The sequence below is a fragment of the Gallus gallus genome (genome assembly GCF_016699485.2).
Source record: "Gallus gallus isolate bGalGal1 chromosome 37 unlocalized genomic scaffold, bGalGal1.mat.broiler.GRCg7b 37_unloc1, whole genome shotgun sequence".
Taxonomy (NCBI): Eukaryota; Metazoa; Chordata; class Aves; order Galliformes; family Phasianidae; genus Gallus; species Gallus gallus.
The window spans coordinates 57,573-79,266 of NW_024095967.1; the positions used below are offsets into that span (position 1 = coordinate 57,573).

The 21,694-nt window shown below is 58.8% G+C and overlaps 2 protein-coding genes and 2 long non-coding RNA genes across 7 annotated transcripts; 2 read left to right on the forward strand and 2 right to left on the reverse strand.

Moving 5' to 3' along the window:
• The first annotated feature begins 4,221 nt into the window (after positions 1–4,221).
• On the forward strand, positions 4,222–7,886 carry LOC107057257. The gene is made up of 4 exons (XR_003073205.2): positions 4,222–5,320; positions 6,940–7,051; positions 7,149–7,255; positions 7,502–7,886. It is a non-coding gene; the product is annotated as an uncharacterized LOC107057257 (long non-coding RNA).
• On the reverse strand, positions 6,245–8,991 carry LOC121108736 (nucleolin-like). 4 transcript variants are annotated; one of them, XM_040656863.2, is made up of 4 exons: positions 8,444–8,991; positions 7,652–7,783; positions 6,961–7,026; positions 6,245–6,665 (listed from the first exon to the last, which is right to left on the reverse strand). In XM_040656863.2, the coding sequence occupies exons 1-4, from the start codon at positions 8,893–8,895 to the stop codon at positions 6,503–6,505; spliced, it is 813 nt and encodes a 270-aa protein (XP_040512797.1). In that variant the 5' UTR covers positions 8,896–8,991; the 3' UTR covers positions 6,245–6,502. The 4 variants fall into 4 exon arrangements, with proteins under 4 accessions (XP_040512797.1, XP_040512799.1, XP_040512796.1 ...); XM_040656865.2 differs by lacking the exon at positions 7,652–7,783; XM_040656862.2 differs by having other exon boundaries at positions 6,245–7,026.
• Positions 8,992–13,226: 4,235 nt separating this feature from the next.
• On the forward strand, positions 13,227–16,042 carry LOC121108744. The gene is made up of 2 exons (XR_006932573.1): positions 13,227–14,037; positions 15,966–16,042. It is a non-coding gene; the product is annotated as an uncharacterized LOC121108744 (long non-coding RNA).
• A 369-nt stretch (positions 16,043–16,411) lies between these two features.
• Positions 16,412–20,026, reverse strand: LOC121108754 (coiled-coil domain-containing protein 81-like). The gene is made up of 8 exons (XM_040656887.2): positions 19,857–20,026; positions 19,639–19,700; positions 19,055–19,208; positions 18,597–18,853; positions 18,356–18,441; positions 17,874–17,998; positions 17,242–17,353; positions 16,412–16,934 (listed from the first exon to the last, which is right to left on the reverse strand). Exons 1-8 carry the CDS (start codon positions 19,981–19,983, stop codon positions 16,412–16,414), a joined length of 1,446 nt encoding a protein of 481 aa, XP_040512821.1. The 5' UTR covers positions 19,984–20,026.
• Between the last annotated feature and the right edge of the window lie 1,668 nt (positions 20,027–21,694).

Here is a 21,694-nt window from a genome sequence, read left to right on the forward strand (position 1 = left end):
AGCAACGCTGTGCGCATGGCTGAGTTTCCCAGGGCAGCACTGAGTGTTTTTGGCTTTGATGACGAGTGTATAATGAGCAAAGTTCACCAAAAGGACGGCGTTTTCTCAAAAAGTGACAGGCTGTTGGTCCAGAGCAGCATCTCTGCAGCTTAGGACCGCCAGGCTGCCATCCCGGCACTGTTCTGCTTACAGACCGTGCTCCAGGTTCTCCTGGTGTGGCACACAGAGGGTGTCCCTCTGCCGTGCAGCCCTCCCCAGTGCCTGCCTGCCTGTCACTGCTCCGGCTGGGATGGAGCTGTTTCCTTTGCAGTGCCTGCTATGGCGCTGTGTCCTGGTTCTGTCAGTGCTCCGTGCCGTCCTGCAGGCTGTTGTGCAGAGCGCAGTGCTGCGGAGCTGTGCTTCCCGGCCCTGTGCTCTCCAGCACTCTGGCGGGAGTTGCGCCGCCCCCAGAAATCTCCTGTTCCCAGGAGCCTCCGCTGCTCCCTTGCACGCGCATCTGTGTGCACAGAAGTGTGCAGAACCATACACCCACGTGCAAAGACTTCCCCGCACACACGCCTGTGCATTCACACACGTGCAAGCGCATCCTTGCACAGCCGGGTGTGCGCACTCCATTCGTGTGCACGCAAGTGTGTGCAAAACCCAAAAGCCTTGTGCAAAGACCTTGATGCACGCATTCGTGTTCATGCACACACACACATGCGTGCACACCATCCTTCTGCACACCCACGTGCACAAACATACGAGCGCAGCTCCAGCCTTGCACACAGCCATCTGCACGCACACACGTGCAAAACTTTCACCCGCAGACGCCATGCACACGCCCACGTGCAGTGCACACTCTGATGCTCAGCACCATCTTTGCACACCCCCCCGTATGCACACATACCTGCACTCACAGCTCAAGGACAAAATGCTGCACTCGTGGCACAGCCAACACGCAGGCAGTTGGTAATGTCAGGAGAAAAGGTGCCCCGTTACGCTCATTCATTCTCCTGTCTTTAATGAAGGCATTGGGGCACAGCTGGAGCCCCATCCTGAGATGTGGATTGCTGCGAGGTTCCTCATCAGTGGGCTATGGGGGTCCTGGGATGGTGATGGGGGTCCTGTCAGGGACTGTGGGAGTCGGAGAACACAGGAGGGGTCTGAGGCATAAAGGGAGGTCTGAGCCTCCCTCAAATCGGAGGGATCCTTGAAGAACCGTGGGGGACATGGGGTGCGGCTGGGGACTGTGGGGCTCTGCGAGCTCCCAGGTTGGCGGTGGGGGAGGTGTACTGGGTCAGAGAAAGTACTTGAGGAACTATGTGGGTCTGTGGGGGAGATTGTGGGGGATATAGAATGGATATGACAACACAGCCTGCAGGAGCAGAATGCTGTTCAGGAGAAGACAAGATGTGGGCTGCAAGAGGGACGCAGGAGTATGGGGTGCTATGGGAGGATGTGGGGAGCAGTTTGAGGTAAAAAAAAAAAAAGGGGGGGAAGGGGGCAGAGGTGTAGGAGGGGTTTCATTTCTTCCTGAGAGGGGACTGGGTGTCCATGCAGCCCAAAGGTGGGGCCCTGAGCCGTAACCCCACACGAGCCATAAGCCAAGATGATCTCATCACCCTGTATGTGCGTGACCCCATGGCTATACGTGACCCACAGCCCTGGGTGAACCACACCCCCACAAGACCCTGTGACTCCCTGACCCTTCCTTCCCCCAACACGCTGCGACCCGATGCCATGTGGCCCCAGAACTCTGGGATCCCTGCCCCCACCTCATCCCAACAAACCCAACTCAACCAACCCAACGGGAGCAGAAGGAACTCACTGAGGAGAGTGAAGTAACGCCACAGCAATCAGGAAGGAGCTTTGCTGCTGCACGAAGAGCTGTGCCTGATGGAATATCAGGGATGAGAGCGTTTCTTGCACACCCTGCACGCACGTGGGGGGATGTGCTAGGACGTGGGGAAGCCTTACAGGGTGGTGGGGCAGTTAAAGGACACCTATGGGAGGGCTACAGGGGCACTTTGGGGCAGCTATGAAGCAGAGCCACACCTAGGAGCTGCCTTGACCCAACACACAGCTTGTGGTGGAACTGCTGCTGGCCATGGGCCATGGGCAGTGATGGCGCTGCTCTAGGATGGCTCTGGGGCTGCTATGGTTCATACTCATGGAATCTCTTCCTTAGCCCTCCACTAACCCCTGCACCCCCATCTTACCCCCCAAGATGAGGGTCAGGGGCAGATGTAGAGTGCTCTTCTACAGCGGCCCCAGAGCCACCCTAGAGTACTTCCTGACCTAGCCAGTAACAGACCCATCACTGCCCTCAGCCTCATATGGGCTTACGGTGCTCACACGGTTAGGGGTCATGTGGAGCCTTGGGCTCATGCAGAGTTATATGGGGTTCTGGGCTCACGTGGGGTTATGGATCAGGGCTCCACCTTTGGGCCAAAGGGAACCCCAATCCCCTCCCAGGAAGAAATCAACCAGTGCACTCCAACACCACCGCACATCCTCCATTCTCACCCCAAACCGCTCCCCACGTGCCCCCACAACCCCTACGTTCCTGGACCCACAGTGCCCCTCACATCCCTTTCACCCACAGCTGTGCCCTGCACCTGCTCCAGCCCCGCATTCTGCTCCTGCAGCAGCCACCCCTGCCCCAGCACCCTATGGCTGTACAAGAGCATGATGGGGATGGGGTTGAGGAGGGCCCTCAGGTGGGCTATGGGGTTCCTGGGATGGTGACAGGGGTCCTGTCAGGGGCTGTGGGAATCGGTGAGATCCCGGGGTTGGGGTCTTGGAGGTGGGAAAGGAGGTCAGAAGGAGGAAATAGAGGAAACACGGGGGTCTTGAAGGAGGCCAGTGGGTTACATGGGGTGAAGCTGGGGACTGTGGGGCTCCGTGTGCGTATGGGCCAGCAACGGGGGAGGTGTACCGGGTCTGAGGAGGTCCTAGAGGGTGTATGGTGCTCTGTGGGGGGCTACAGGGCGTCTCTAGGGGTCTTGCTGGGGAAACACTGGGGTGGATATTGGGGCTTTGAGAGAATGATGGGATGGGAAAGGAAAGAGCAACCTTGGGGAAAGCAAGGGACAACCAGGAGGATGGAAGGGAATCCTACAGGAATGCAAGGGGAATCCAGGCTGAGGCAAGGGGACAGCTAGGGGAAGAACAGGGGGACGTCCCAGCAACTGACTTCTTCTTTCACAGCCACATCTTCTACTTCCCAACTGAGCTGCAAAGCTGCCAGACGAGCTGCAGTACCGCTGCCCGGCTCCTGCCTGGGTCAGAAAGAGCTGCACGTTAACGGGGTGCAATTGACATTCAAAAGCCAACTCCATCACGGCAGTCACACAACCATCCCCTTCAGTATCTGTTACAGGCAGACGGCCATGCCCTTGCACAGGAACCGTTCCTACGGAGTGAGGGAAGTCCGTCACTGCCTTAGGACAACACTAATAGGGGAAGGGCCCCAAACCATTCAGAACATGCTTCAGAACATGCTATCAAACCACCGACTTTGGCAGCTAAACACACCTTCTCCGTCAAGAATTAGCAAGACCAATTAATGCCCCACATTCCCCTATTTTCCACTCACACCTACCTACTGCTCCATACCTCCTGTAACCCCCCACAGCCCCCAAGAGCCACCCCTACAGCCCCCCACGGCCCCACATTACCCTACAGCCCCCTCAGCTCCCACATCCCCACCACATCTCCCCCACTGCCCCTACACCCACAGACCACCTCAGCCCCGGGGGGCACCGGGAGCAGCGCTGGAGGCTCGGGGGGGCCCGGCCCGGATGCGGGCAGCAGCGCTGCGGCGGTGGGGGCCCCGAGTCCTTCAGCCGTCCCAAATCCCCGCATCCCACGGCCGAGCGGAGCAGAGGGGAGCGGAGGGGAGCGGAGGGGGGATTCGGGCCGCGCTCGGTTCCTCTCCCCGGCATGGAGCCGTTCTCCCGCACACCTCCGGCGCCGCTGTCCTCAGCACCGCTCCCGTCCTGCCGCGCTTCCGTCTCGGTGCTGCCCGCATCCGGGGAGATGCCACCGGGGGCGGGACGGAGCTGCCGCTGACCATTGAGGGGCCAGCGAGGTCGAGACGGAGCTGCCGCTGACCAATGAGATGCCGGAGGGAACGGGATGGACCTGCCGCTGACCACTCAGAGGCCGCCGGGGGCGGGATGGAAATGCCGCTGACCAATCAGAGGCCGGCAGGGGCCGGCGCCGTGCTGTGAGCGCAGCGGAAACCCCGAAAGCAGCGGCAGCGGCGGGAAGGGGCTCCAAGGAGCAAAGAAGTTCCTTACTGTGAGGCTGCCATGGCAGACGTTTTCTTTGGAATATACAAGTGGTGTTCCAGGTATCCTGTGAGGTCTTCAACAGTCACATCATCGACATAGGTGGGAGCCTCCTCAGAATAGGATGTGGGAGAAGTCCACGAGGCTGTTTCACAGAGGGGTCTGTTAAGCGTGGATAAGGAGAAACAAGCTGAGGTTTGGCTGTTGTGTGAGTCAGAGTGGAAGGATGAGGGCAGAGCGAGGCAGTTCTCCCGTGACAGAGCGCAGTGTCTCCTGGTGGAGGCAGAAATCCCCACCGTGCTCAGTGCTGTTCCCTGCCACCACGTCAGCCCACATCCCCTGCTGGGGACAGCGTGCTGCCAGCATATGCCGGGTCACCTGCTGTCCGTGGGGACCGGGTAACGGCACGGAGCAGTGTGAGGACTGCAGCCCCGCTTAGCAGTGTGCCCCGTGGATGTGGGGCTGCCCCATGGCTGTGGCCGCTGCAGTGAGGGCTCCTCCGTGGGGCTGCGGTGTGTGCCTGCCTGCCTGCCATCCCAGGGTGGGCCGGGAGAGGAGAGCAGCTGAGCTGGCATGGTGCCTGCGCCTGGGGAGCTATTTGGAGATGCGTTTGATGTCTCCGCCGCAAGGGTGATGGATGCTGGGGCGAACGTCGTGATGGCACAGCCAACGCTCTGTGCTGGGCTTTGAAGTCCCCCGAGCGGAGCATCCCAGCTCGCAGATTTGGGAAGACATGGACTACGGGGCAGGAGATGCTACTTGCCAAGGCGGCTACGTGAGGAGCAGCCTCAGAGCTCAACATCCCAGCTGCACCCTGCTCCAGGAGGACGCAGGAGTTCCCCGTCAGCTGTGCCTTCCTCCGCATCTCTGTCACTGTGTCCCCGGTGTGCAGAGCCCGGTGAGATGCCGCCACGCACCGTGGGCTCCTGAAGCCATGGAGCAGCACAGACCCAAGGAGGAGGACGAGCAGGCTGAGGTGATGCTGCCCGTTGCTTGCAGTGGGTGCTGCAGCTTGCCTGGAGGAAGCCCCCACAATAACTCAGGTATGTCCTTCTCTTGGGGCTGCGCTCTGGCTTTTCTGGGCAAGTCTTGAGCAGGAGAAAGGCTTTGCTTTGGGCAGGATTTCAGGCACTTGCTGTGCTCCGGGGAGTGTTGGCAGTAAGGAGAGTTCTGTGGGGCATTTTGTCCCCCTTTTCCCTGCTGGAGCCCCACGTTGCGCCACTTCACACTTCAAAGTTCTGGGGGAATTATTCATTAATTATTTAATAGCTGACCAATGACTCTTTTTTCCTTGTAAAGCCAGGTTTCATCTGTAAGATTGTCCCTCGGAGGGGAGGAGGATGCTGGGAGCAGAGCCCACCGAGGGGCTCCCGTATCTCCCTGCGGCCCCCCAATCCCTTCCAGCAGCAGGACCTTGGAGCGGGGTGGCAGGGGCTGAGGGCTCCTGGGGTGCCCCAAGGAGGGCTCCTGGGGCTGTCAGCAGCACAAGAATGAGATCATCCCCGTGGCAGCCCCAGGAACATGGGCGGGTGGGATCGGCGCGGTGGCCCTGCTGCATCGGGCGCCTGCGGGTCCTTTGTGCGCAGAGCAGACGGGGACATCCCTGCTCGCTGTGGGGCTCCACGGGGCCTCATGTTGGGATGGCTGTGTGCCCCTCAGGGCCCCCTGGCAGCTCACAGCCCACCTACAGGAGAGCTGGGGGGAACTTGTTACAAGGGCAGGTAGCGACTGGACGAGGGGAAACGGCTTTGAAGTGGGAGAGTGTAGGTTGAGAGCAGCGACTGGGAAGAGATTCCTGGACAGGTTCCCCAGCGAGTTTGTGACTGTCCCCTCCCTGGAGGCCTTCAAGGCCAGGCTGGATGGGGCTGTGAGCAGCCTGGTCTCGAGGGAGGTGTCCCTACCTGCAGCAGGGGGTTGGAACGAGGTGATCTCAGAGGCCCCTTCCGAAACAAACCATTCTGCCAATCTATGAGACGATATACAGTTTTTATTCGAGTTACAAAAATAAACTGTATTACTATGTGACTGAGTATGGCTTTCAGTTAAGTATACATCATTTCAGCCACAGGAGTCTATGCAACGATGTACAGTTTTTCTCTTAATTACAAAACTAAACTGTACCGTGTAATAAAACATTTGATGAAGCAGAACATTACAAATATGGCACAAACGAGCCATTTAAATTTCTGATAGCGCTTAGAACTGTGACTGTTTTTGATGTTTGGTTATGAATACATCATTTCTGCCATGGCAGACATTTTCTTTGGTATATGCAGATGGTGTTCCAGGTACCCTGCCAGGTCTTCCACAGTCACGTCACTGACATAAGCGTGAGCCTCCACAGAACGGGATGCGGGAGGGCTGCACAGGGCTGTTTCACAGATGGATCTGTGAAGCGTGGATAAGGAAAGGAAAAGTGAGGTTTGGCTGTTGTGTGAGTCAGAGTGAGACGATGAGGGCAGAGCGAGGCAGTTCTCCCGTGACTTCCCCACAGGCCCCGCAGCGGTGGTTCAGCAGAGGTTCAGCTGTGGCTCTTCTGCCATGGCTGGCCTCAAAGTGAGGACTGTGTCTGTCCTCTGTGCCGTGTTCTGCTGTAGCACAAACACTGGAACGGACGTGAGTCTTTGGTGTGTGTGACCGGGTTTTGTGTTTTGTGCCGCAGTGCGTAAACGTGGGAGGATACAGGACAGGAGACCTGGAACGTCCGTGCCGTGAGAGACCGGCCGGTCCTCCTGCAGTCCTCTCACACCTGCAGGGTCAGAACAGGTGAACAGGTAGGTAAATACGGGACCTGTGCCGTTGCTCACGCAGCTCTGTGGCGTGGCTCATGGCACCTAACGTGGGTGTTGCTCTTTTCTTTTTGCTTCCAAGACTGAGACGGCTGTTGGTGTGCAGTCCCTGACAGGAGCAGCGGAAGAGCCTTAAGGAAGCGGGGCTCTCCCAGAAGAGAGAGGCACGCAAACACTGCTGCTGTAAAGGTACTTCCCCGCAGTTCTTCCGTGTTTAAGGGACTGGGCTTTACTGGAGGTGCTTTGTCTTGGCCACTGCCACTCCAAACCGAGCTGCAGTGCAGAAGCTGGCTATCAGAGCTACTGGCAGCATCGCACTGAATATCCAGGTAGTTCACAGCAGCAATGAAGGGGGGAGGAGGAGGTAAAGGAGAGAGGGCCGCGTTACAGCGGTGCCTCAGCGCACGGCGTCAGCATCCCGATTCGGCCCCGCAGCTTCAGGTGATGGGCTGCGACAATTGCGTGTGCAGCCCTGAGCTCCTCTGCACTCAGCGGTGAGAAACGGGACCCGCCAGAGATCTGTCAGAGCGCTCCGTCTCTGCTGAGCGCGGTACCGACAGCCGCGCACCGCTCCGCGCCACTCACCGCGCCGCGTCCACCCGCAGCTCCTGGAGGGCCGTCCGCAGGCTGCGCTCCTCCTCGTCCTCGTCGTCGTCGTCCTCGTCCTCGTCGTCGTCCTGCTGCTGCTGCTGCTGCTCCTCCTCGTCCTCGTGCCGCCTGTTTGCAAGCCAAGGACACGTGAAAGGAACGTCAGCGGGACTGAGGCGGAGCTGCACCCAGCCTGTGGTGGGCGACCCAATAAAAGCCAAGTGTTTCGTAAGCGTGATTCCTCGCTCCTCTCTCAGCGGGTATTTTTTCGCCAAAGAGGTGTTGCTGAGCAGCAGGATCCGTTCCTGAGGCAGCACGAACGAGCGGTGCCAAAGCTCGCCACTGCGCCCGGGAGTGCCCCGTAGCAGCACGGCAGGCTGCATGAGCTCGGGAGCCCCTGAGGCGGAGAACAGCAACGCTCGGGGCCTGCAGGCACGGCAGGGCAGCGCGGGAAGGAGCCGCTCGGTGCCCCGCGGGGTGACCGCACCGCAGCAGTGCGCGGAGCCGCCGCTTTGGGCAGATCGCCCCGCGGCTTCGTGCTGCCGCTGCGGAGGTTGGCCGGGAGACGGCACGAAAGGAGCGCCGAAGCGCTGCGCTGCGCTGCGCTGCCGCGTCTGCCCGGCACCGGCACCGGCACTGAAGGGACGGCCCTTCGGAAGCGCTGCTCAGAGCAGGGCGCCTTTCCGCCCAACGCCGTTAAAGGCTCCCAAGAAGGGGAAACGAGGAAAGGCTCCCAAGAAGGGGACGCGAGCGCGTACCGACAGCCGCGCACCGCTCCGCGCCACTCACCGCGCCGCGTCCAGCCGCAGCTTCTTGAGGGCCGTCCGCAGGCTCCGCTCGTCCTCGTCGTCGTCGTCGTCGTCGTCGTCGTCGTGCCGGTCCTCGTCGTGCCGCCGCTCGTCCTCCGCTGCCGGCTCCACGGGCGGACGGTCAGCGCGGTGCCAGGCGCTCCCGGCTGCAACGCACCGAGCGGGGCCGGCCGTTAGCGGCGATCGCACGGCCCGCACACGGGCGGCGCGGGGCCCGGGGCTCGCCGTCCCCGCACGGCCGTCCCCGCACGGCCCCGAGCTGCCCGAGCTGCCCGAGGCGCGGGGAGGAGCCGCCCGCAGCCAATGGCCGCCGCGCAGCCTCGCTCCGGCCCGGGGGGCGCCGAGCACAGCGGGAAGCGGTGCGAGCGCCGCTCGGGAGGAGCGCGCATGCGTGGGGCCGGGCCGGGGCCGCTTCCGGCTGAGGGCCTGCATCCGGGCGGCGCCGGGCTGCGGTGAGGCGGAGAGCGGCGTGCGGTGAGCGCGGTGAGGCGGAGAGCCGTGAGCGTCCGTTGGGCTCCGTCCGCGTCGGCGTCGCCGTTGCCGTTGGCGTTGCCGGGCGCTGCGGGCGCTGCGGGCGCTGCGGGTTCGGGCCGGGGCGCGCGGGGGTCCGCGAGGGGTCGGGCGGGACGGCGCTGTGCCTCGAGGCGCGGCCTGGTGCTGGGGCCGCTGCGGGGCGGCCGGGCCGGGCCGGGCCGGGCCGTTCTGTTCTGTTCTTTGCTGTTCCTTGCTGTGCTGAGCTGTGCTGGACGGGGCCGTGAGGCCGCGGCTGCCGTTGTGGCCCCGCCATGGCGCTGCGCTGCGCTGCGCTGCGGCATTCCCTGTGTGTGTGTGAGCTGCGCGTCGTTTGGCGGTGTCGCTGTGTGTGTGGGGAAAGGCGGTCCGTACCGCAGAGGTCGCGGAGTGCTTTGGCGGCTGCGGCGCGGTTTGCGATCCGTTCGCGCTGCCGTTGCGGTCGTGAAGCGAAGGAGAGGGTCCGGGTGGGGATCGGGAAAGGGTTGTTGGCTGCGGGGCGGTGGGCGTGGGCCAAAGTGCCCAGGGCAGCGGTGACAGCCCTGAGCTGCCGGAGCCGAAGAGGCGTCGGGACAAGGATGTCAGCGTCGGGTCTGACTGCGGGTGTTGGTGTGCGGAGCCTGGTGTTGCGCGGGATGGTGCCGAGAGTGCTCTTGGCTACTGGGATACGTGAGGCCGTGGGGTTTTGCTGTCGGGGGGTGACTCGGAGGCTTTTCCGTGGGTGCCAGGAGTTCCTTACGGCAGGGCTCGGCAGGAAATGCGGGGTTGGAGCACGGGGAGCCTTAGAGGGCCAGGCTGGACCAGGCCCTGGACAGCCTGCTGGAGCTGCGGTGTCCCTCTTTGTTGCGGGGCTGTTGGACGAGATGGCCTTTAAAGGCCCCCTCCAGCTCTATGGCTGTTACGATTGCGGTTACCTGCTGAGAAACAGAAGTGCTGAAGAGGGAGCTCGTTAGATCAGGAAAGGCTCCGAGCGCCCAGCCTCGCTCTCTGGCCCTCCCCCCGCACCCGGGCAGAGCAGTCTGTTCCCAATGGAGGCAGCCGCAAATGAGCCGGGCAGCGCTGGAGGACAGGAGACGCAGCCCCTGTGCAAAGCATTGAACGCCTTCTCGTTCTCCTCCGTAGGGCAGATGAGGAAGACGGAGCTTTAGCCGGGAAGCCTTTTCAAAGCCCCTTGCCACGGTAACAATGAGCTCTCCAAGCACCGCACAAGTTCAGAAGAAAGCCGGAGAGGATTTCTGACCAAAGCCAAGATGATCTCATCACCCTGTATGTGCATCACCCCATGGCTGTACGTGACCCACAGCCCTGGGTGAACCACACCCCCACAAGACCCTGTGACTCCCTGACCCTTCCTGCCCCCAACACGCTGCGACCCGATGCCATGTGGCCCCAGAACTCTGGGATCCCTGCCCCCACGTCAACCCAACCAACCCAACGGGAGCAGAAGGAACTCACTGAGGAGAGTGAAGTAACGCCACAGCAATCAGGAAGGAGCTTTGCTGCTGCACGAAGAGCTGTGCCTGATGGAACATCAGGGATGAGAGCGTTTCTTGCACACCCCATACGCACCTGGGGGGATGTGCTTGGACGTGGGGAAGCCGTACAAGGTGGTGGGGCAGTTAAAGGACACCTATTGGAGGGCTACAGAGGCACTTAGGGGCAGCTATGGGGCAGAGCCACAACTAGGAGCTGCCTTGACCCAACACACAGCTCGTGGTGGAACTGCTGCTGGCCATGGGCTGTGGGCAGTGATGGCGCTGCTCTAGGATGGCTCTGGGGCTGCTATGGTTCATACTCATGGAATCTCTTCCTTAGCCCTCCACTAACCCCTGCACCCCCATCTTACCCCCCAATATGAGGGTCAGGGGCAGATGTAGAGTGCTCTTCTACAGCGGCCCCAGAGCCACCCTAGAGTACTTCCTGACCTAGCCAGTAACAGACCCACCACTGCCCTCAGCCTCATATGGGCTTACGGTGCTCACACGGTTATGGGTCATGTGGAGCCTTGGGCTCATGCAGAGTTATATGGGGTTCTGGGCTCACGTGGGGTTATGGATCAGGGCTCCACCTTTGGGCCAAAGGGAACCCCAATCCCCTCCCAGGAAGAAATCAACCAGTGCACTCCAACACCACCGCACATCCTCCATTCTCACCCCAAACCGCTCCCCACGTGCCCCCACAACCCCTACGTTCCTGGACCCACAGTGCCCCTCACATCCCTTTCACCCACAGCTGTGCCCTGCACCTGCTCCAGCCCCGCATTCCTCTCCTGCAGCAGCCACCCCTGCCCCAGCACCCTATGGCTGTACAAGAGCTTGATGGGGATGGGGTTGAGGAGGGCCCTCAGGTGGGCTATGGGGTTCCTGGGATGGTGACAGGGGTGCTGCTGTCAGGGGACCGTGGGAATCGATGAGATCCCGGGGTTGGGGTCTTGGAGGTGGGAAAGGAGGTCTGAGGGAGGAAATAGAGGAAATACGGGGGTTCTGTGGTAGCCCAGAGGGGGACATGGGGTGATGCTGGGGACTGTGGGGCTCCGTGTGCGTATGGGCCATCTACGGGAGAGGCGTACCGGGTCTGAGGAGGTCCTAGAGGGTGTATGGGGCTCTGTGGGGGGCTACAGGGCGTCTCTAGGGGTCTTACTGGGGAAACACTGGGGTGGATATTGGGGCTTTGAGGGAATGATGGGTGGGCTGTCATGGGAAAGGAAAGAGCAACCTTGGGGAAAGCAAGGGACAACCAGGAGGATGGAAGGGAATCCTACATGGAATGCAAGGGGAATCCAGGCTGAGGCAAGGGGACAGCTAGGGGAAGAACAGGGGGACGTCCCAGCAACTGACTTCTTCTTTCACAGCCACATCTTCTACTTCCCAACTGAGCTGCAAAGCTGCCAGACGAGCTGCAGTACCGCTGCCCGGCTCCTGCCTGGGTCAGAAAGAGCTGCACGTTAACGGGGTGCAATTGACATTCAAAAGCCAACTCCATCACGGCAGTCACACAACCATCCCCTTCAGTATCTGTTACAGGCAGACGGCCATGCCCTTGCACAGGAACCGTTCCTACGGAGAGAGGGAAGTCCTTCACTGCCTTAGGACGTGAGTAATAGGGGAAGGGCCCCAAACCATTCAGAACATGCTTCAGAACATGCTATCGAGCCACCGACTTTGGCAGCTAAACACACCTTCTCCGTCAAGAATTAGCAAGACCAATTAATGCACCCTGCTGCTGGAGAGGGCTGTGCTGCATCTCCTGCTGCCACCCTTGGGCTGTCATCGCACTCCCCACCCACAGCGCACTTTGAAGCGCCGCAGCCTTGCAAGAAAGAACAGAGAGCAAGGAGCTCTGCCGGGCATTTCCTGTGACAACACAGAGATGAGCCGTACAGCCCTTGCTCTCAGCACACACACCTCTTTTCTTACCAGCCATTCATTCCTGCACAGCGCTGCTCAAAGCCCTCCTCCACCCCTCCCTTCACAACGCCATACGCAGCCTCTCCCCAGCGACGAGCTCTGGGCTCTTTTATGCCTGGGTCATCATCGGGGCCTGTAGAACAAACCTGGCACTTCAGAGGTTTCATTAGACAAGCGCTCTGCTCTGTCCAGCAAAAATCACCATCTTAATTCAGCACTTTCAGTGAGCGACCTCTGGAAATGTGTGTGACACATCAGGAGATGCTGAACCAAAACCTCCTGTAACCCCCCACAGCCCCCAAGAGCCACCCCTACAGCCCCCCACGGCCCCACATTACCCTACAGCCCCCTCAGCTCCCACATCCCCACCACATCTCCCCCACTGCCCCTACACCCACAGACCACCTCAGCCCCGGGGGGCACCGGGAGCAGCGCTGGAGGCTCGGGGGGGCCCGGCCCGGATGCGGGCAGCAGCGCTGCGGCGGTGGGGGCCCCGAGTCCTTCAGCCGTCCCAAATCCCCGCATCCCACGGCCGAGCGGAGGGGAGGGGTGCGGAGGGGAGCGGAGGGGACGGCGGGGGGATTCGGGCCGCGCTCGGTTCCTCTCCCCGGCATGGAGCCGTTCTCCCGCACACCTCCGGCGCCGCTGTCCTCAGCACCGCTCCCGTCCTGCCGCGCTTCCGTCTCGGTGCTGCCCGCATCCGGGGAGATGCCACCGGGGGCGGGACGGAGCTGCCGCTGACCAATGAGATGCCGGACGGAACGGGATGGACCTGCCGCTGACCACTCAGAGGCCACCGGGGGCGGGATGGAAATGCCGATGACCAATCAGAGGCCGGCAGGGGCCGGCGCCGAGCTGGGAGCGCAGCGGACTCCCGGAAAGCAGCGGCAGCGGCGGGAAGGGGCTCCAAGGAGCAAAGAATGGCGGCGAGGCGCTGCCGGGAGCAGCAGAAGGCAGCGAGGAGAAGCCGTGAAGCTGCAGAGCGGCGGAGTTGTCTTTTTTCCTTCCCAGGCTGGAATCTTCCTTCCGCCTTGCTGTGCTGTGGGGAGCAGCTGGAGGCGATTCTCTTGCATGAGCGAGGGGTGCAGCCTGGTTCCACCCGGCCCTGAGCTCACGGAAGGGCTGGCTGCCCGCAGGGAAGGAGCTCTGCTTGAGGTCTGCTCCTGGGTGGGCTTTCGTGTGCCCTGTTCCTCAGGAAGGGGTAAGCAGTGCTGGGGTTATTTGCTAGATGGAGTGCGCTTGTGTTTCTTGGCTTCCTGAAAGCTGTGTCTGTCTTTTTCACTGCCGGCTGGAGAGACTCGGGGGAGAAAGCGTTGTGCTTGATGGCACGGTTTCCTTGGGCAAAGGGTGCTTTGGCAGCAGAGGTTTGCTGTCAGGAGGCATGAAAGCACTGAAGCCAATGCTGCCGTGCCCTGGGCCCAGAGACATCAGCTCCCAGCACGTCCCTGGCGGTGGATGTGTGCAAGCTCTGTGTCTGCCAGTGGTTGCTGCAAAGGCTTTGTGGTCAGCTGTGCGTGGCAGTTTTGCTCTTGAGGGCGTGGGAACAGAGGGCAACACGCTGATGGGAGTGATGGTGTCCTGCTCAGCAATGGATGTGCTGGGTGGCAGAAGAGGATTCTTGGCCGAGCGTGGAAAATCTCTCTGCTCCTTCCTGAAGGTGAGTTTTTCCAAGTGAGACGCACACAGCTGGATTGCAGGGTGCCCTGGAGGAGGTGACCCCCACTTGACATCGGTTGGGTATTTTAAAGCAGCTGAGATTAAGGAGACATGACAAAGTTGTGCAAATGTTCCTGGACGTTCCTAGTTCTTGAATTGCCTAAAGGAACACAAGCAATGCAGAGAAAGAAAGAAAGAACGAAAGAAAAAGAACAACAACACCTGTATGTCCTGCACAGAACCCAGCTTTAATAGAGACAAAAATTATTGACATTCCTTTTTCTTCTTCTCTCAGTGACGGAATTTGCTCTCACCTTCTCTCTCTGCTCTCCTGCTCTCTGCACACGCCTCCCCACTTCTTACATCTTCAGTTCTTCTGTTGAACTCCCATCTTTTTCATCTCTCTCTTTTTTTTTTTTTTTTTTACCTTTGGAAACCTTTCCTTGATGCCCCTTCCCTCCCTTCTCTCTTCTATCTTTTCTAACTTCTCCTGTCTGCTGTCTTCCTCTCCTCTACTAGATTTTTTTCCCATACTCTTCTCTCCCTTTTTCCCCTCCTTATTCACTCCTCATCATTCTGCGTCTAAACTCCTCTGTTGCTCTTCATGTTCTGTCTCCTCAATGCTCTTTATTCTGCATCTGCACTCCTCTTCTACTGCTCTTTCTTTTCTGTATCCTCTCTCCTCTTTCTTCTGCCTCTGCACTCCTCTCTGCTTTGCTTTGTCCCCCATATTCTAACTTGTCTTTCTTCTGACTGCTCTCCTCTTCTGCTCCTTGTTGTTCCCTGTGTCATCTCTCATCTTCTGCATCTGCACCCTTCTGCTGTTCTTTTTCCCGTATCTTCTCTCCTCCTTCTTCTTACTGCACTCCTCTTCTCTTCTGATCTTTCTTCCTTGTGCGCTCACACCTCTTCTTCATCTACACTCCTCTTCTGCTCTTCGTTCTTCTTCACCTGCTCTCTGGCACTGTTCTTTTTTTCACAGCACTGTCCGCTCTTCTCTACTGCTCTGTTCTTTCTCTGCTCTTCCTCTCTTCTCTCTTGCCTCTTTCCTCTCTTTCCACCTCCTCTACTTTTGCTCTACTATTCATACTTCTCCTCTTCAGCTTCTCTCCACTTCTGCTGTTCTGTCTTACCTGCACCCACTCATCCCTTCTTCAGCTCTTCTCCCTGCCCGCTTGTTTTTCTTACCTTCATCCTCATTTTTTCTTCTCCTCCTCTTCTGCTCTTCTTTCTTACCTGTGCCTGTTCTTCTCTGCTTTTGCTCTTGTCCTTCTCAGCGTCTGCCTTACCTTTATTCTCTCTTCTCCTCAAGAAGGGAAGTTTTTGGAGTGGGTCCAGAGGAGGGCCACTAAGATGGTCAGAGGGCTGGAGCACCTCTCGTATGAGGAAAGGTGGAGGGAACTGGGATGGTTTAGCTTGGCGAAGAGAAGGCTCCATGGAGACCTCCTGGTGGCCTTCCAGTACTTAAAGGGAGCGCCAAAGCAGGAGGGGGAATGGCTGTTTCCGAGGGTGGGTTGTAATAGGAGATGCAGGAGTGGTCTTCAGGTGAGACAGGGGAGGTTTAAGTTGGATCTGAGAATGAAGTTTTTCCCCAAGAGGCTGGTGAGGCACTGGAACAGGTTGCCCAAGGAGGTTGTGGATGCCGCATCCCTGGAGGCATTCAAGGCCAGGCTGGATGTGGCACGGGGCATTTTGGTCTAGTGGCTGGCAATACTGCACATAGCGGGGCGGGGGGTGGGAAGTGAAACTTGATGGTCACTGTGGTTATTCTACGATTCTACGCATTTCTACGATTCAATGATTCTGTGATTCTTTATAGGACACAGTATTCCACTTGGAAAGGGCCTCCAACGATTTCTGGTATCCTCTGAGAGCTCTGAGCTGCCACACCAATTTGAAGCTGACTTCATTTTTGGTCTTCCCCTTCAGCAGAAAAGCTCAGACAGCCGAGCCAAGCGAGACGCTGGATTTCCTTTGGCATCAAGGAAAGCATCGTGAGATGTTCTGATGCCCTCTCACAATTCTTTCTCCCTCCGCCAGCACCAGAGCTGGCGTCCAAAGACGCAATGACACTGCCACAGGCATTGTGGAGATTTGTATGGGATAGGCCCATGGTAAGGCTTTATTGACAGAGGGAGGGACAATGAAGATTGGATGTCAGGGAGAAGGTCTTTCCAGAGACGGTGGTGAGATGCTGGAAGTGGATGCCCAGAGAGCTTGTGGACGCCGCGTCCGTGGCAGTGTTGAAGGCCAGGTTGGATTGGGCACTCGGCAGCCTAGTCTAGGATTAGATATGATGCAGATGGGATTCAAGCATCTGTTTTGCAGCCAGCTCGAGTGGAGCTCTTGGAGCTCATGGGCGCCCCATGCCCGCATCAGCGTGGGTAGTGTGTGCCCTTCCTGCGCGATGGGGCTTTGCTGTTTGGAGGCTGACGCTGAGGAGACTGTGTTTCTTCGTTTATCGGTGGCAGAAATCCAGCTCTGTCAGCAGAGGACTCCTGCGGCTGGCTGGCCTCAGCCTGAGATGTTGATGCTTCCATCTCCTCAGGTTCTTTCTGCCTGCTCTTCTTAGCCCTGCGCCTGAGAAGTCTGACTGAGTCGCATGCCAGAAGTGGAAGCCGGGATGGAGTGCCTTGCGATGCCTGCGACGGGCTGGACTGAGCCCTTGAGGAAGGTCTGGAATCATTGCTGAAAGATTCGTTGGCTTTGGGCAACTTCAGCACCGCAGCCACACGATGGGCTTTTTCCGCTTCCCGTTCTTCCTCACGGAAGCTCACGTGTTTGGTTCCCGGGGCTCGGCCCAGGTCTTCTTGGCTGTCGGTTTCTGCCTGGCCCTGCAGCTGGCAGGTCAGCGGCTGCTTTTGGTCTTCAGGCACTCCAGGGATGGCTGGCAGCAGACTGAAAGGACAGAGCAGGAGGGGTCCGCCTGAGTGGGTGATGGCTTTGGGGCCGCGTCCTGCAAGCCGGAGCCAGGACCCTTGGCTGCAACGCAGCCTTCCCCACAGACAGCTCAGCGGCTGCCCCGTGGCTCTCCCCCGTGGGATCCAGAGAGGGGCCAGCCCTGTGAGCTGGGGGCCTCCTGGCATCCCCATCCCAGCACTGTTGGGCAGCCAGAAACAGGGACCCTTTGGGGCTAGGGAATGGGCTCTCGTTGGCTCAGTCAATCACCCCCATGCACATGCCAAGCCAGAGCCTCCAGCCTCACCTGGACGTAGAGCTCTCCTTGCGCAGTAAGCTCCTTATCCTTCGGAGTTTTCCTCCATCTAGACTGTCCGAGCTCAAGCGTTTGATGAAGGTTGGCTTGCCAGCAAATCTCACTGGGATTGGGAAGGCAGAGGAGACTTACCGTCAACCCTTTGGCTCACTCACCAGGGGCGCTCAGGCCTGTTCCCAGAACATGCGTGAGGGCCGCTCTGCTCCCCCCACTGCTGACATCTGTGCCGCCCGCGGACCCTCCCTGAAACCATCTCTGGCCCCACTTCTCCTCTCTGCCATCTTGGGACTCTCTTTTGGGAGTGCATTAGTGACGGTGGCTTTGGGAAAGCGGAGCTGGGTGGTGACGATGAGCTGACAGGGTGACTTTTGGGGACCATATCCTTTTGTTGGGGGAGGGCGGGGCCTAAGGTGCCGAGGTGCTCCTGCCATAGCCAGGGATGGGGGCACGTCACAGCCAGCACCTTGGTTTTGGAGAGGCCAACAATTCCTCGTGGGAAGAGGCCGTGCTGAGCTGGCGTGAAGCTTTGACGTAAGTCAGAGCCCTTGGCTGATGTTCAGCAAGGGATTTCCCATCTCAAGTTGGTGGCTTGTGCCCTGGAAAGGCGCTGGATGCTGCTTTACCTTTCTTGCCCTGTGCGAGAGGTGGCAAAGCCTCCTCTTCCTTTGGTTTCCCCTCCGCAGGGATGCCTCCTGAGGACCTGCGGGATATCCCAGGTGGTGGTTTGGGTACAAACTCCATTTGAAACCTGTACGCGAGGAGACGACAGTGAGCGGTGGGACGCAGCGCTCCACCAATCCTTGTTGCTCTCTCTGATTGCCTGCTGACAGGCCCATTTTCATGCTGCATGATGGCCACTGCTTTCTAAAGGCTTCAGCAGGGCCAGGCTGAGAGCAACCTGATGTGGCGGTAGGTGTCCCTGTTCCCTGCAGGGGAGTGGGACTAGGTGCCCTTTCCGGGTTCCTTCCAGCTCAAATGATGCGATGATTCTATGCCATATCCTCGTGGGCAGGGCAGGGACACCCATGGTCACAAGGAACAAATGCTACGGCATGAGAGCTGAGCAGCTGCAGCAAGCAGCAGCTATAGCCCCCAACATACTCACTTGGGAAAGACGACGAGGCAGCCAGAGAGTGCCAGGGAGGCCACCGGTGCCGCTCGGGACACCACCATGTCCAGCAGCCAGGGGGCCTGCAGGGGAGGAACAGGGAGGATGTGGGACGTCCTTGTGACGGCTGAGGCACTGGGCGCACAAGGAGCCCAAGGCAGGGAGGGCTGATGGCACCGCAGCACTTGCACGGCGCGAGCAGCTGGCCAGGTGCTGGTGGTAGAAAGCTACAGCTCACCTTGAGAAGAGCTTTCCTGAACTTCTCTTTCCCTGACAGCTTCTCAAGGAAGTCGTAATAGAATTTCATGTGGAAGGTCATTCCATCGATGTGGAGTACTCCAATGTCCTTGAAGACAACGGCAACGTTCTCCCCATTCTTCAGGCAGCCAGAGAGCAGGGACACGGTGCTTTGGATGCAAGCCTGCGCTGTCTGCCAGGTCACAGAGGCAGCTGCGGCCACCTCGCTGCTCTTGAGCGGCTCCAGCTTCCTATGGGCTGAAAAATGGGAGGGACGGAGTTGATGATACGGTTGGTTTTCCGCAGTGCTTCCCTGGAACTGCTTCTTGTGGCCATCAGCCAGAACGGCCCCATGTTTGGCTGGGCTCCTCCGAGGGGGAGGTTTGCTTTGGAGAATGGAGGCGGTGGCCCTGTTGGCCCAGTGCGTGAAGCCAGCAAAGCTTTAATCCTCCCTCCTACCTGGCAGGGACTCCCTGCGGGGCTTGAGGTGGTGCACGGCTATGAGGTTTCCAGACAAGTGAAAGACAGGCCACCGCAGAGTCACGGTCCCGTCCTCAGTCCTGATGTCTCTGGAGATGGTGTCAAAGGATCCGAAGGTGGGAATCCAGACCCCCTACAAGTGGTAGAGAAAGGAAGGGCGGCAGGGTTATGGGCCGGCTGGCTGGAGGAAGAGCCCATGTAGCGGTCCAAGGCAGGGACGGAGCTCAGGAGCCCTCTCCCGCTGTTCAGAGGCACGAGCCAGGGCATCGGGAATGGCTTTGGGAAGGGGCTGCACAGTCCTCTCCTTCCCCTCGCCCTCCCAAATGCAGCACAGCAGTCAGGGCAGAAGCAGCCTGATGGGATCCAGAGGCTTCCCGCGAGCGGGATCAGCCCTGAGACAGGACAGCGCCCAGCACAAGTGATCCTGCGGGTTTTGCAGGATGCCCATGGCATGCCCAGTAGAGACACGTGGGGTGAGTTTCCTGCTTTCTGTGGAGGGGAAGAGTGGGAGGAGGTCTTGGCTGAGGCGGACAGGGAGAGGAGGAACCCGGCAGCCAACCCACCTTCTGCACCAGGAGGTGCTCTTGTACGTAGGCGGCCACCGCATCCCAGACGGCAACTCGCTCTGGAGGGCAAAGGAAAAGCAGGTCACACTCTGCACCTGCCGCTTCCCGGCAGCCCTCCCGCTGCCAGGCGGGAGTGAGGTGGCAGATGGAAAGTGTCGTCTGTGTGCCAGGATTGGCTGCAGCAGCGCTCCTGTGGTGGCTCTGGAGCCGTGTACCTTCGGTGTCGGTGCAGGTGGGTATGGAGGCACGCCTCGCTGCGGGGCCATCCTCGCAGAAGCTCATCCTGTTCCGCCTCGTGCCAGCGGGTTGCTCCTTGTTGGCGCCAGCCATGCCGGAGCTCATCCCTTCAGGTGCGTCTGCTCTCTACCAGATGCTCCTTCAGGATGCAGGACCCACCAGCGTGCACCGCCTTCATACCCCTCCCGGGTGGCCGTGTCACAAACGTCGCCACGGCGACGCGGTGACAGCGTGGCCAGTGCTGGCCGCCGCCCATGATGACGCTGGCACCAGCAGCCTGCTGCCCACCCCGGGTGGCATTGCTGGCACCTCTCTGTTTCCTCTCTCTTCTCTTCTTTGCTCTCCATGTTATGTGACTCGTTTTTCTTTCGTAGCCGTTGCCTGATTTGATCTTCAAGTTGTTGACACAGAAACAACTCCTGTTCCAAAGGACTCTACGCGTAACGTTGAAGACCTGTTGCCAGAAGGTTTCTTTCCTTTGCCTGGCAGTTTTTTCCTTGATTCTTTGTTGGAATGCTCACTGAATTACCCGGCATTGATCCTTGACGTCATTGTGGTGACTGCGTCACACCCGCAACCCTAGCGGGCAGGGAGTGCTGTGTTTGGGGGATCTGCACCTGCACTCCCCTTCTGCTGTCCTTTCTTCCCTGTAGCCTCGCTTGCTTTTGCATTTGCACTTCTCTTAGGCTCTTGGTTCTTCCCTGTATTCTCCCTGCTTTTCCGTCTGCATTCTCACTCTTTTCCTGTTTTTTCTCTTCTGCTTCTCTTCTGCTGTTCTATCCTCTGTGTATCCTCACTGCTCTTTCATCTCTATCCTTGCTCTTCAGTGTTTTTTTCCCCTGCTTCCTCTCCGTACTTCATCTGCCCTGCTTTTCTTCCCTGTAACGTGACGTCTCTTTTCTTCTGCATCTGCTCTCCTCCTCCTCTTTCTTCCCTGTATTCTCACTGCTCATTCTCGTGCAGCTGTGCTCCTCTTCTGCTGTTCTTTCCTCCTTGTATCCTCACTCTTCTGATGGTTTCCATTGCATCTCACCACTGCTCGTTCACCTGCATCTGCTTTTCTCTTCTGCTGTATGTTTCCCTGCTTCCTCACTCCTCTTTCTTCTGCATTGGCTCTACTCTTCTGCTCTTCTTTCTTCCCTCACTCTTTTTCCATCTGCCCACCTCTTAGGCTCTCCCTTCTTTTCTATCCTCCCTGCTCTTTCCTCTGCATTCTCACTCTTCTGCTGTTCTTATTCCCCTGCATCATCCTCACTCCTTTTCCCACTGCATCAGCACTGCTCTTCTGTTGGATTTTGTTTCCTGTTGCCAGACTTGTCTTTATTCTGCATCTGCACTCCTCTTCCCCTGTTCTTTCTTCTCTGTCTCCTCACTCCTCTTTCTGCTGCCTCTGCTCTCCTCTCTGCTTTTCTTTGTTCCCTGTATTCTCACTTGTCTTTCTTCTGACTGCTCTTGAAGAGAGAGAGCAGGACCCTGCAGTTTGAGAGAGAAGGGCCTCACAGCAAGAAAGGGGAAAGCAGCTTCACAAAGTAGAAACAAGGGGCAAATAGAGATAGTTTAGGTAGAGAGTGTTAGAAAACAAGGGGTTCCAAGCACTTTCACAGACACTGGGTCTGGAATAGCAAGGAGGATGAAGGCCATAGAGATAAGGGCTGGAGAGCAGCTCGAAAAAACATTTGGCAGGGAGGTGATTAGTTGTCTACAGGGCAAGTTGAAACTGGTTTGGGGGATGCCCCCCCTTCAGGGTCAGAAGTTTGCAGCGAGGAAGACGACGAGCCTTTGTGAGGAAGACTGCAAGCCTTCATCATCACGACCT

Coding starts and splice junctions, on each gene's coding strand:
- LOC121108754 (XM_040656887.2), bottom strand. CDS start 19,983: ATGAGCTCCGGCATGGCTGGCGCCAACAAGGAGCAACCCGCTGGCACG. Junction 19,701..19,856: donor CACCTGCACCGACACCGAAG/GTACACGGCTCC, acceptor TTTGCCCTCCAG/AGCGAGTTGCCGTCTGGGAT. Junction 17,999..18,355: donor TGCCTCGTCGTCTTTCCCAA/GTGAGTATGTTG, acceptor CCTCGCGTACAG/GTTTCAAATGGAGTTTGTAC.
- LOC121108736 (XM_040656862.2), bottom strand. CDS start 8,895: ATGCAGGCCCTCAGCCGGAAGCGGCCCCGGCCCGGCCCCACGCATGCG. Junction 7,784..8,443: donor CTGCGGCTGGACGCGGCGCG/GTGAGTGGCGCG, acceptor GCTTGCAAACAG/GCGGCACGAGGACGAGGAGG. Junction 7,027..7,651: donor CTGCGGGTGGACGCGGCGCG/GTGAGTGGCGCG, acceptor CTGACCCTGCAG/GTGTGAGAGGACTGCAGGAG.